The sequence below is a fragment of the Gobio gobio genome (genome assembly GCF_949357685.1).
Source record: "Gobio gobio genome assembly, chromosome: 22".
Lineage (NCBI taxonomy): Eukaryota > Metazoa > Chordata > Actinopteri > Cypriniformes > Gobionidae > Gobio > Gobio gobio.
In genome coordinates this window covers 41,268,444-41,281,353 of record NC_137118.1, presented here as the reverse complement: position 1 = coordinate 41,281,353, position 12,910 = coordinate 41,268,444, and the positions used below count along the sequence as shown (strand labels likewise).

The following is a 12,910-nucleotide window of genomic DNA, read 5'->3' as shown; positions in this document are numbered from 1 at the left end:
GACGAAGCCAATAATATGCTGCAAGCTGTTCTCTTGTGCAAATAATACCAAAAAAAGTTAATTTTCTCTAAAGGGCAAACCGTTTTTGCTGCATAGTTAAACTATTTAACAGTTGCCCTCAAGCAACATATAGATTGAAGGATATTTATGAGGGCACCTGCAATTACTCTGATTTCATCATTACCCACCATGATTCAAGGGTCATACAAAATACATTTAAGGGTAAGCCAAAACACGGACATGAGACACATCCAAAAAGAAAGTAAAAGGTATTTAAAGGGTCACAACGCCTTTGCTAAGCCTCTGGTGACATCGTGTGGCTGGTTTAATAATTGCAACCTGTCACGGAGAGGACGTATGACACAAGAGAATTGCCTGTATATTAGATTAGGAGTTTTGATCTTAGATGCCATGGACCCCAAATATAAATCACCCTCGTTATGAGGGACATCTCATCCTCACATTTAAGGCATCTGTTATAACAATACTAAAAATTCAAAAGTTATTTTACATTACTTATTTCTACTGTTAAAGTGTATGTTATAAATTTTTTAAAGTTGGTTTATTTTAATCTACTTACATTACCAGACCCTCCATGCAGCCCTGTTTGGAAACCCCTGTATTATATAGACTGAAATTCCCTCAAGACATTGGAAGAACCACTTTTATTTTTAGATTTTAGTGTTAACACTGTGCCCTATAAAAGTATATAATTAAAATTCACCTTCTATGCAATTAAATACAATGAGCATAAGACATTCCCTATTTAATGATTTTAGATAGCTTTTATCATTAAAAATACATAGAAAACTACTTTTAGAATCTAAAATGTAAATACTTGTAATTAAAAATACATTCAAAATAACTTTGTAAAAAAACTTCAGATATAAGACAGACAACAAAATCAGGAATGCCAGAACTTTATTGAATGATTAATAGGAACAAAGGAAATTGGAATTGGTCTGATAATTTTCAAGACTTATGTATATATTTATATATTAAACTTAAACAGATTAATTGCCCCCACGAAGACGGAGCACCAGATGAAGGGTGGACTCCTTCTGGATGTTGTAGTCGGACAGCGTGCGTCCATCTTCCAGCTGCTTGCCAGCGAAGATCAGACGCTGCTGGTCAGGAGGAATGCCTTCTTTGTCCTGGATCTTGGCCTTGACGTTCTCAATGGTGTCGCTGGGTTCAACTTCCAAAGTGATGGTCTTGCCAGTCAGAGTCTTGACGAAGATCTGCATACCACCTCTCAGACGAAGGACCAGATGAAGGGTGGACTCCTTCTGGATGTTGTAGTCGGACAGCGTGCGTCCATCTTCCAGCTGCTTGCCAGCGAAGATCAGACGCTGCTGGTCAGGAGGAATGCCTTCCTTGTCCTGGATCTTGGCCTTGACGTTCTCAATGGTGTCACTTGGCTCGACCTCAAGGGTGATGGTCTTGCCAGTCAGGGTCTTGACGAAGATCTGCATACCACCCCTAAGGCGGAGCACCAGATGAAGGGTGGACTCCTTCTGGATGTTGTAGTCGGACAGCGTGCGTCCATCTTCCAGCTGCTTGCCAGCGAAGATCAGACGCTGCTGGTCAGGAGGAATGCCTTCCTTGTCCTGGATCTTGGCCTTGACGTTCTCAATGGTGTCGCTTGGCTCAACCTCAAGGGTGATGGTCTTGCCAGTCAGGGTCTTGACGAAGATCTGCATACCACCCCTAAGGCGGAGCACCAGATGAAGGGTGGACTCCTTCTGGATGTTGTAGTCGGACAGTGTGCGTCCATCTTCCAGCTGCTTGCCAGCGAAGATCAGACGCTGCTGGTCAGGAGGAATGCCTTCTTTGTCCTGGATCTTGGCCTTGACGTTCTCAATGGTGTCGCTGGGTTCAACTTCCAAAGTGATGGTCTTGCCAGTCAGGGTCTTGACGAAGATCTGCATACCACCCCTAAGGCGGAGCACCAGATGAAGGGTGGACTCCTTCTGGATGTTGTAGTCGGACAGTGTGCGTCCATCTTCCAGCTGCTTGCCAGCGAAGATCAGACGCTGCTGGTCAGGAGGAATGCCTTCTTTGTCCTGGATCTTGGCCTTGACGTTCTCAATGGTGTCGCTGGGTTCAACTTCCAAAGTGATGGTCTTGCCAGTCAGGGTCTTGACGAAGATCTGCATACCACCCCTAAGGCGGAGCACCAGATGAAGGGTGGACTCCTTCTGGATGTTGTAGTCGGAAAGGGTGCGTCCATCTTCCAGCTGCTTGCCAGCGAAGATCAGACGCTGCTGGTCAGGAGGAATGCCTTCCTTGTCCTGGATCTTGGCCTTGACGTTCTCAATGGTGTCACTTGGCTCGACCTCAAGGGTGATGGTCTTGCCAGTCAGGGTCTTGACGAAGATCTGCATACCACCCCTAAGGCGGAGCACCAGATGAAGGGTGGACTCCTTCTGGATGTTGTAGTCGGACAGTGTGCGTCCATCTTCCAGCTGCTTGCCAGCGAAGATCAGACGCTGCTGGTCAGGAGGAATGCCTTCTTTGTCCTGGATCTTGGCCTTGACGTTCTCAATGGTGTCGCTGGGTTCAACTTCCAAAGTGATGGTCTTGCCAGTCAGGGTCTTGACGAAGATCTGCATACCACCCCTAAGGCGGAGCACCAGATGAAGGGTGGACTCCTTCTGGATGTTGTAGTCAGACAGTGTGCGTCCATCTTCCAGCTGCTTGCCAGCGAAGATCAGACGCTGCTGGTCAGGAGGAATGCCTTCTTTGTCCTGGATCTTGGCCTTGACGTTCTCAATGGTGTCACTTGGCTCAACCTCAAGGGTGATGGTCTTGCCAGTCAGAGTCTTCACGAAGATCTGCATACCACCCCTAAGGCGGAGCACCAGATGAAGGGTGGACTCCTTCTGGATGTTGTAGTCGGACAGTGTGCGTCCATCTTCCAGCTGCTTGCCAGCGAAGATCAGACGCTGCTGGTCAGGAGGAATGCCTTCTTTGTCCTGGATCTTGGCCTTGACGTTCTCAATGGTGTCGCTGGGTTCAACTTCCAAAGTGATGGTCTTGCCAGTCAGGGTCTTGACGAAGATCTGCATACCACCCCTAAGGCGGAGCACCAGATGAAGGGTGGACTCCTTCTGGATGTTGTAGTCGGACAGTGTGCGTCCATCTTCCAGCTGCTTGCCAGCGAAGATCAGACGCTGCTGGTCAGGAGGAATGCCTTCTTTGTCTTGAATCTTAGCCTTGACATTCTCAATGGTGTCACTTGGTTCCACCTCAAGAGTGATGGTCTTTCCAGTCAGCGTCTTTACAAAGATCTGCATCTTTACGCTAGAAAGCAAAGAGATTCAAATTAATTTCAGCATATATTGCATTGGTGAAGAAAAAAAAAAGGTTCAAAAACAAAGCCTTGTGCTTGTCCTTTGGCCAAGTAAATCGGTCACTCACTTGTCAGAGTTAAATAAACGCAAAAATTATTCTGAAGCAAATTTACTTAACCGAATCATTCAAAATGCTGAATTAGTAATGAAACAGAAGATTGCTGCTGTGAGATGCGCTATGGTTCAATCTTTGTTTGGAACCATTTGCGATGATGAAAGGCCAGTAAATATTGGTCCAAAATGTAAGTGACATTGGTTCAGTAAACTAGTTAGTTCAATGTATGAAACGTTACATTTTCAATCGTGATGGTAGTCAGGAAAGTCAGCACTGTTGGTTGCGTGGTATTGCTTAACCTGTTAACTGTCACTGTAAACTGTACCGTTTTAATGGTAACGCAAAATCTGATTTGAAAACGGTTTTCACAGGATGAATCTTGAGTTCGTAAAATTTCAAATGATATAGTTTGATCAGGATATATCATTAGATCAGGATAAATATAGGATATAATTGTTTTAAACATGCAGTGGCAAATGGGCCCATCTGTGGCCAGTGACAGTTAACAGGTTAATAAACAAGTTATAAATACAAAAACTCTACATTTTGATTTTTTACTGCAGTATATTGACTGAGTTTGTGTGTACTCTGCTCATTGGTTTCCATTTCTCCTCGAGAGATGACGCGAGCCTCAACAGCGCAACCTGGCGTTACTGTCATAACATTATAGATATATTATTAATTATCAATCACCACTTGTACTAAATGTAAATTAAATCAGAATAATTCTCGTTTTTGGTGATGGTCTAACGTTAGTTATTGTCGGTTTAATCAAGCTAACGTTACTTGTCAGGTCATGCAAATAATTTCACATGCCCTTCAAAAATAAATAAAAACGTGTCCAGGACAACTGTTAATGTTAAGCCCCAAAAATGAGTAACGTTACATGTTAATTTAGGGTTGTTGGACAAGCCTAGGAATTCTCTAGAATGTTCCTCATAACAAAAGAAACAAGGAAGATGAGCTCACGTCATCGTTAGTGCTGACACAGCTGTGAGTCAGGTTTAACAAATGGGCGATTGAAAACAAAATGGCGACATGAACAAAATGGCCAGAAAATAAATATACTGAAACGGAATAAATAGACATCTAGTAAAAACGACTTCTAATTCGATCGGAGAAATGGCTTTAAGGCGTGTCGACGGATGACATACGTTTAAAAAAAATACCCAGATGAATTCAGAGATTCGACGACCTCAACGCCCTATTTCGCGGCCAAATTCGCCGCCAAATTAATGACGTCGAAAAAATATACAAAACACATCGAAGTACAAGATTTAAATACTTAAAAGTAAATTATACAACAACAAAAAAATACAAATTTGGTCATAAGAAACCACCAGGCCGGCTAGCATAAAAGCTAACGCCTTAGCCCTTTCAAAAATATATGCTTATATATTCGACAAAGACTTCAAGTCAAACCAAATACTGTTGTTTTTAAGCAGTGATATGTCTGGCGTCGTTTACGTATATCAGACTCCGTACTTACAAACAAATGTTCTTTTCTGGAAGAGCGCGGAGTGTGTGAGTCTCTGTCCTCTTGTCACGGGAGCGAATCTAACAGCTCAAAACAAAAGATCCGGGTATTTATACAGAACGCGCTGTATCCTTCCACCGCTACGCCCAACGCACTATTTAAACAACTGTAGCTATTGAATGTGAAAACATGGTTTCATGGGAAACAAGGACATATGTGTTATGTGGAACATATACCAATATGTGTTTTATAAATTAGTTTTGTGAACATAAAAAGATGTATCTGTTTATTTGGTGTGTTCGTGGGGGGGTTGGGAGACCGGCGGAGTGATATGATGTACTGCACACAGTTGGCTGTGATCAAATGTTTCGAGATCAAAATAACGACACACATAGGCGTCAAAATAACACATAACACAATTTCTATGAAATATTTTTATTGAAATAATGCACTTTTGGAAACACTGATGAAAACGAGTCAGTTTTGGCACTAGGGAAAGAAGAACGGCTCCATTTAACTAGGTCAAGAAAATGAACGCTAGCACATAGCAACAACATTCTGTGCGTCACCAAGCGCAACGTCACGCTTCTCATTTCCCAAAACAAGATATAAAATTGCAATCTTCAGGCAATTCAGTGTTACTGAATGATGGTTGGCTTCTTTCTATATACTTCTGAGAACATCAGGATGTAAACATGTAGATATCTGTCCAGTGTTTAATGTTCTTCTTGAGGCTTACATCAGTCTATTGCATTACAACATTGTGGTATTAAGATTTAGTTACTTGATAATCTTAATGAATTCAGTTGATGTCAAAATAAGCCAGTTCAGGAGGTGACACAGGAATATAACCACAGATATTGCATAATAATGATATTCCTCCTCGTTTTGCTCTTCTTGTGATCTTGTGAAAGGCCTCCAAGGTGTTTGGCACAAAATGGTGAAGTCATTCAAAGCTGAACACAAGAACATTGCAATCATAGCAGAACTCTGTTCAGTTTCTTCCTCCTTTCAAATTGATCTTTGGAGATACCTGCCAAACAAGAAATGTTTTCAAAATGAGCATGGTTTATGCAAAAAAACAATGAATGACATACAGCGGCCTATAATCACAGGCTACTCAAACAGTGCCACAGAAAGTATTGGGACATAATATCATTGCATTAGATAACAAAACACCAAATCAATGGCATTTGCACACAAGTGATGCTAGAAATGTTCTACAACTAACTTGTTCTAATCTAGCGTAACCACACAAGTAGTTCACCTTAACTATGTTCTACTAACCTTTGACAACCAGAAAGTGTCCTCAATCATATACAATCTTTATTTATATAATTTCAAATCTAACAAACACATTCAAGCCAACTGTTTAGCCTGAAATGTGTGCTTGTGCTGTCTTTCTTTCAAATAAATGACCCTTGCTTATATGTTTGTCATCTAGCTTACATTCAGACATTTAAGTGTTCCAAAAAATCGTTTTTGGGGCAAAAGTATGATAAACAATCAACATGCACTCACTTCTTGTGCCCATCTTTTCAGGTTTGTGGGAGTTTTAAAATCTCCTCTCAATACCTAAGGGAAAAAAACATGGCAAAACTGGAAATTACTTTATTACATTTACACATGGCTGCACTCTTAAACATAATGGTTCTAAAAGGTTTTCGCAATGATGTCATTAAAAGAACCATTTTTTGTTCCTCAAAGAATATTTCAGTTTTTAAAGAACCATTTTTTTCTTAGTGTAAAGGATTTAAAAAATCTAAAGAGCCTATTTCCACTATAAAGAACCTTTTGTGTAATAGAAAAGTTTTATGTCATGGATGTTAAAGGTTAATCATGGAACCAGATGCTAATAAGAACAAGTGTTGGGCAGTAGCTAACTACAAGTAGCGACACTACTAACTTAACTACATTTTTCAGTAGCTTCTACTCAGAGGCGGACAGTAGTGTAGTATTTTTACATTCTACTCAAGTACATATTTTAAGTATATGTACTTTATCACTGTTTTTCTTTGGAAAACTTTTATTTCACTACATTCCAAAGCATAATGTCATACTTTTTACTGCACTACATTTAATTAATTACATTAAAAATGTAGTACTTTCTTACTTGTCCTCAAATAAAACTTTGAATTACTTTTACTTGAGTAAAAGTATACAGTACTACATTTTTAATGTAATTAAGTATTAAATGATGTTCAATATGAAACGTAGTGCAGTAAAAATTACAATATTATGTTTTGGAATGTTGTCAAGTAAAAGTTTTCCAAAGAAGAACACTGATAAAGTACGTATACTTGAAAAATAAATTTAGTTGTAAAGTAAAAATATAAAAGACATATATAAAGTCAGATATAAAGTCAGAATTGTGTGATATAATTGTGTGATATAAAGTCAGAATTGTGTGATATAATTGTGTGATATAAAGTCAGAACTGCGAGGTATAAAGTCAGAATTGTGTGATATAAAGTCAGAATTGTGTGATATAAAGTCAGACTTGCGAGATATAAAGTCAGAATTGTGAGGTATAAAGTAAGAATTGTGTGATATAAAGTCAGAATTGTGTGATATAAAGTCAGAATTGTGTGATATAATTGTGTGATATGAAGTCAGACTTGCGAGATATAAAGTCAGAATTGTGAGGTATAAAGTCAGAATTGTGTGATATAAAGTCAGAATTGTGTGATATAAAGTCAGAATTGTGAGGTATAAAGTCAGAATTGTGAGGTATAAAGTCAGAATTGTGTGATATAATTGTGTGATATAAAGTCAGAATTGTGTGATATAAAGTCAGAATTGTGTGATATAAAGTCAGAATTGTGTGATAAAATTGTGTGATATAAAGTCAGAATTGTGGAAACAAGCTTTCATAGTAATGAACCTAAAAGATGAAGAATTTGCGTCAATTGCTTTGGCAAAGAATCTGTCAATCGAAGAGAACTCAAAACAATTATTCAGTTATTTGTAATATACAATGTTATTTAAAAAGAAAATCAAAGTAGTTTCAATGTAACTAGCTACTTTTTGATAGTAACTTGCAGTGTAGCTAACTACCTTTTCTGAAGGGTAGCTTGACTGTCTCTTAACTTATGAGTAGTTTGTCAAACTACAGTTTCAGAGTAGCTTCCCCAACAAAGAACCTTTATTTTTACGAGTGTAGAAACTCTGATCTTTGAGCTGCACTGAATGAATTGAAATGCACATATTCGGTGTTCAAATATACCCTTCGAGTATTGTTGATCACTTCAGGATCTGGTTGACCATAGTCTGGGGGATTGGCGTTGGGGTCGTAGCCCAGCTTACGGAGCATCGGAGCGATGTTCTCCATGTCCCCCTGGACGTCTGTCGGGATGTGGCCGACCCATCGAGTGAGAGCTTCGAGGTTAACAGGTTTGATCACCTGATCCGTGGAGCGTTCGGTTCTTAAAAACATACTGAAAAGTGAGTATTGACAAGAAACAGTAGAAGGCCTAAAACATGAAATGTAATTTGGCCCTACCGAGACAGTGATACCCCTCCTGGCCGGCCGATGGCCTCCTCATGGTGAAGCACCCCTTCATGCCACGGTGATTTCAGAAAGCGCAGCACACGCTGCATGGTGGCTCGTGGCTGCAGCACCAGATCCTCATAGCGGACTGTCATACACCGCTTTTGGCCCACCACCATACACTGGGAGAGCATCACTTCGATTGCGTTGCTCCATTTAGTCAGACAGTCCCTGTAGCTGGACAGGTTGAAGCCAGCGATAGTCACTCGTCTGGAAATCATAGAATGCACAGACGCCCGACCGTCTCGGAGCATTAGCAGGAATTTTGAGCTGAAAGGACAGATTATGGCAGGTGGAATGAGTAAAATGTCATGAAATTGAAAGGATTTTGCTGGCATTTGAACAACAATAAAAAGCACAGCATTTATTTTAGACATTTAATCAATTTGAATATATATTAAAATGTAGGATAAGTCAGGGTAAGATGACCCCCTCCCACCACCCAATTTTTTCTCCTGTCCATAAATGACACAAAATCTGAATGGTTTTAAAACTTTTATAGTTTTATAAAAGAATAAGAATTTATTATTTTATAAAACTGTAGGAATTTGCCCTGAGTTGCATGTTGTTACTCAAGTTATTAATTTTAAATTGAATAATTATTGTAATTAATGGGGTTATTATTCAGTTTTCCATTAATTAGATGTACATTTCAGACATCTGGGCCTTCACTATAACCTATATGTTAATTGAGCGAAATCCTTAAATTAGCATTCATAGTGTTGCTATCATGACATTTCTTCAATAAAATATGGAAAATTAAATGTGTAAATATTCATCTGCCTGTATATAGGTCACAGAATCATTTTACCTTTCAGCTGAATCTCTTTTACTAGGATTCTGCTTGGTCTTTCATCGGTTATTCAATTATTCAACTAAATTGTCAACGTTTCATTTGAAATAGAATAGTTGATTTAGCATTTTAATGATTTATGTATACCCCAGGTAGGTGGTCAACTTGCCCCAGTGGTGGGGTAAGATGGCGTCTTTGAATCATTTGACATTTTGTTCTATAACAACTAAACTAGCAAATGTTTCTATTTATTTCCTATAATAATACATAGGCCGATGCATCATCATCATGCACATGCTAAACTTTGTTCTAACTTTGCACATTGTTCTTAAAGGGATAGTTCACCCATAAATGACAATGTTGTCATCATTTACTCACCCTCATGTTGTTCCAGACCTGTATGAGTTTCTTTCTTCTATTGAACAGAAAAGAGGATATTTTAAAGAATGTTGGTCACCAGACAGTTGATGGTAGCCATTGACCATAGAACCTTTTCCCCCCTTACTATGGAAGTCAATGGGTGCCGTCAACTGCTACCAACATTCTTTAAAATATCTACTTTTGTGTTCAACAGAAGAAACTCATACAGTTTTGGAACAAAAATGACTTTTTTTTTTTATTGTTGGGTGAACTATCGCTTTAAAGAGGACATCTTCCCCCATGTTACCATAGATATACATAATAAAGGCTAGATGTCTCGTCCGCACTGCTGGCCAATGGAGGTCGACGTCCACACCTGGCGGCCATCTTGTCACAGTCAGCTCGCTCACTCGTAACATTGTATTTTAATTGTGCATGTACTTTTTAAATAACCATAACTTCTACCGATTTTCAAACTGTTTGGTTTGTTATAAATGTCAGAGATGGAGTTATGACACTGCATACTTATGACATTTACATTTATGCATTTGGCAGACGCTTTTATCCAAAGCAACTTACAGTGCACTTATTACACAGGGACAATCCCCCTTGAGCAACCTACATGGTGTAAAGTGCCTTGCTCAAGGACACACTGGTGGTGACCACTGGGATCGAACCAGCAACCTTCTGCATATCAGTTCCATGGTTTAACCCACTGGACCACCAACTCCATTATGAATAATTATTAATAATTTTTTCAAACATCCAGAATTATAGCCACGTTAATAACGTTTGCAAGAAACCAAACCATTTGTAAATCTGTCAAGATTTCAGCGACATAAGAGTATTTGTGTTCGTGCAGATCACTCGCCTTACATCAGGAACCACAGAGCCTGCCAGAAAGCTTGCCTGTGACAAGATGGCCGCCGGTGATGACATTAGAAACTTCGCTGTAAGACACCTAGCCTTTATTATGTATATCTATGCAAGTTACCCTAATATATTCCCATGATGCAAAGCTGAATTTTCAGCATCATTACTCCAGTCTTCAGTGTCGCAGTGTTCAGAAATCATTCTAATATGATGATTTGCTGCTCAAGAAACATTTCTGATTATTTGAGCTGCTTACCATAATATTTTTTTTGTGGATCCTAACCCTAACCCTTGATGAACACAAAGTTATTATTATTTTTACATTTTTGTTATAATGTGAAAGTATTGACTGTCACTTTTTATCAATTTAATGCATCACTGCTAAATAAAACTATTAATAAATATTTTTTTAATCATACTAACCCCAAATGGTGGCCGAAAACAAAACATGAGTATATTGATATAATATATTTTTAAACTTTTAATTTGATCAAGGAAAATATACTTCATGATTAATGTAAATGTCTTTGTGTGGGCCTAGAACTTTTTAATTCGCATAAAATAAAATCTTCTAAAATGGAGATATCTTACTTGGGGAAAATGTGTGACAGATAAACCGCACTCTTGAGAGTAAAGGGGTCTTTATTGCACAGCACTCGTGCAGGTTCTCCATGACGCGCGATGACCTCCAGTAGGAAGGCAGCGGTTGCAGCGTCCAGCATCTCCTGACTGACTCCATCGTCCTCCAGAGCCCAGCGTTCCTCAGTCTGCCTCCCCCAGCCTTGCCGCAGGGACAGCATCCTGGGGATCACCCGCGTCTCTTCCCCGCAGCGGATGTCGGGGTGGGCGTCTAGCATGACACGCATCAAGGTGGTCCCTGACCGTGGAACCCCACCCACAAACACAATTGGCGTGTTGTGGTTATACCGATACTGTGTCTGGTTCCAATTTCGAGCCAGCACGGACACCATGTGAGTTCTGGTAAGCCCTCCGTGGCACACCAGCACACGATATAGAGTCCTAGTGAGAGCCCAGGCTCCGAACACGGTTAGCAGGAGTACAACTGCCCGTTTGACTGACAGCCGCATCACTCTGAGACATCGCACGAGGAAAAAAATGTTCAATCCGAGTTGACTGCACTTCCTCTGTTGGCTACTTCTGCAAATATTTTGTTGTTAACTGCAAAATAACTGCTTACAGATGTCTTTAAAGAGCCCGTTGGTTTAATCAGTTCAAATCACACAGGAAAAAAACACTTTTTTTGATTGTTAAAAAAGTGAAAGTGGTTTATGCCACACGTCCACAGGAAATGTGGACTGCATTTAGAGTTGATAAAATAACTGATAAAGTGACATGAAACGAGATGCATTAAACACAATACGCACAACTCGCGAAGGAAACCATTAACTCACCGTCACAAGACAAACTATGAGCATTGCATCTCGAGGCTGTGTAGTCAAATGGGCAGAATGCACGAAGAGGAAGTGAACGCAGTTTATAAAAAGTATCAGTTGAGATCTTTCCTGACAACCACAAGCACTCCTCTCTACCAAAACTTTGCGACATGTCTTCCTGTGTCACCGAGCCCAATCTGTGCTGAGAGATTATTAGCTCAAATGCATAAAGCGTGCACATTTGATAGTAGGGGAGAGTGATTGCAACACTTTTGGCATTTTCTTCCGTTTCTCAGTTTTTATTGGAAAGCCAACATTTTAATAGATTATTAAACCCAAATCTGTCAGCTACCCATCCACACCACTGTAACATGTGTACATATGATAATATACATACAATTTATATTTGAATAGACAAATGTTGCAACTGACCCCATAAAAGCGGACGGTTGCAACATTCATTAAAATGTAGGCTAATAAAAATAATTCCTTTAACATAATATTGCAATTTCTTTATTTTATTTGTACACAGACAGGGTCTTCACTAAGTTAAATAAACTTTTAGAGTAACTTAAACAATACTGGTTAGTTGCAACAGCATGTCCTTGCACTGACAGGCATGATAAATGTGGAAAAACCTAAAGTAAAACTGTGAATATAATAATAATACAATTAATAAATAAACAAATTAGCTTAAATAAACCTGCAAAAGTTTAGAGACAAAACATATATATTAAATTAAGTACATAAATAAATAAATTAGATAAAAAATGAGTGATTAAATGTTAAATTAACATAATAAAATGTAAAAATAAATAAATTAGATTAAAACAAATAATCTATTAGATTAACGATTAATATAAATTGGAACTTAAATTTACAAATAAATGATGCAACAATGATAACATTAGTTTCTATTGAGTTACCTTATATATATATATATATATATATATATATATATATATATATATATATATATATATATATATATATATATATATATATATATATATATATATATATATATATATATATATATATATATATATATA

The 12,910-nt window shown here is 38.7% G+C and overlaps 2 protein-coding genes across 4 annotated transcripts; both read right to left on the bottom strand.

The window, feature by feature from the left end:
* Positions 1 to 904: 904 nt before the first annotated feature.
* Positions 905 to 4,992, bottom strand: ubc (ubiquitin C). Of its 2 annotated transcripts, XM_079805120.1 has the most exons (3): positions 4,901 to 4,978; positions 3,197 to 3,306; positions 905 to 2,740 (listed from the first exon to the last, which is right to left on the bottom strand). In XM_079805120.1, the coding sequence occupies exons 2-3, from the start codon at positions 3,297 to 3,299 to the stop codon at positions 1,014 to 1,016; spliced, it is 1,830 nt and encodes a 609-aa protein (XP_079661246.1). In that variant the 5' UTR covers positions 3,300 to 3,306; positions 4,901 to 4,978; the 3' UTR covers positions 905 to 1,013. The 2 variants fall into 2 exon arrangements, with proteins under 2 accessions (XP_079661246.1, XP_079661245.1); XM_079805119.1 differs by having other exon boundaries at positions 905 to 3,306; positions 4,901 to 4,992.
* Positions 4,993 to 5,310: 318 nt separating this feature from the next.
* tpst2 (tyrosylprotein sulfotransferase 2) lies at positions 5,311 to 12,012 on the bottom strand. Of its 2 annotated transcripts, none has more exons than XM_079805054.1 (6): positions 11,877 to 12,012; positions 11,056 to 11,622; positions 8,391 to 8,708; positions 8,115 to 8,313; positions 6,410 to 6,463; positions 5,311 to 5,921 (listed from the first exon to the last, which is right to left on the bottom strand). In XM_079805054.1, the coding sequence occupies exons 2-6, from the start codon at positions 11,550 to 11,552 to the stop codon at positions 5,883 to 5,885; spliced, it is 1,107 nt and encodes a 368-aa protein (XP_079661180.1). In that variant the 5' UTR covers positions 11,553 to 11,622; positions 11,877 to 12,012; the 3' UTR covers positions 5,311 to 5,882. The 2 variants fall into 2 exon arrangements, with proteins under 2 accessions (XP_079661180.1, XP_079661181.1); XM_079805055.1 differs by having other exon boundaries at positions 11,056 to 11,556; positions 11,877 to 11,947.
* Positions 12,013 to 12,910: the final 898 nt, after the last annotated feature.

Coding starts and splice junctions, on each gene's coding strand:
- ubc (XM_079805119.1), bottom strand. CDS start 3,299: ATGCAGATCTTTGTAAAGACGCTGACTGGAAAGACCATCACTCTTGAG.
- tpst2 (XM_079805054.1), bottom strand. CDS start 11,552: ATGCGGCTGTCAGTCAAACGGGCAGTTGTACTCCTGCTAACCGTGTTC. Junction 8,314..8,390: donor GGAGGGGTATCACTGTCTCG/GTAGGGCCAAAT, acceptor TATGTTTTTAAG/AACCGAACGCTCCACGGATC. Junction 5,922..6,409: donor TGAAAAGATGGGCACAAGAA/GTGAGTGCATGT, acceptor CTTGTTTGGCAG/GTATCTCCAAAGATCAATTT.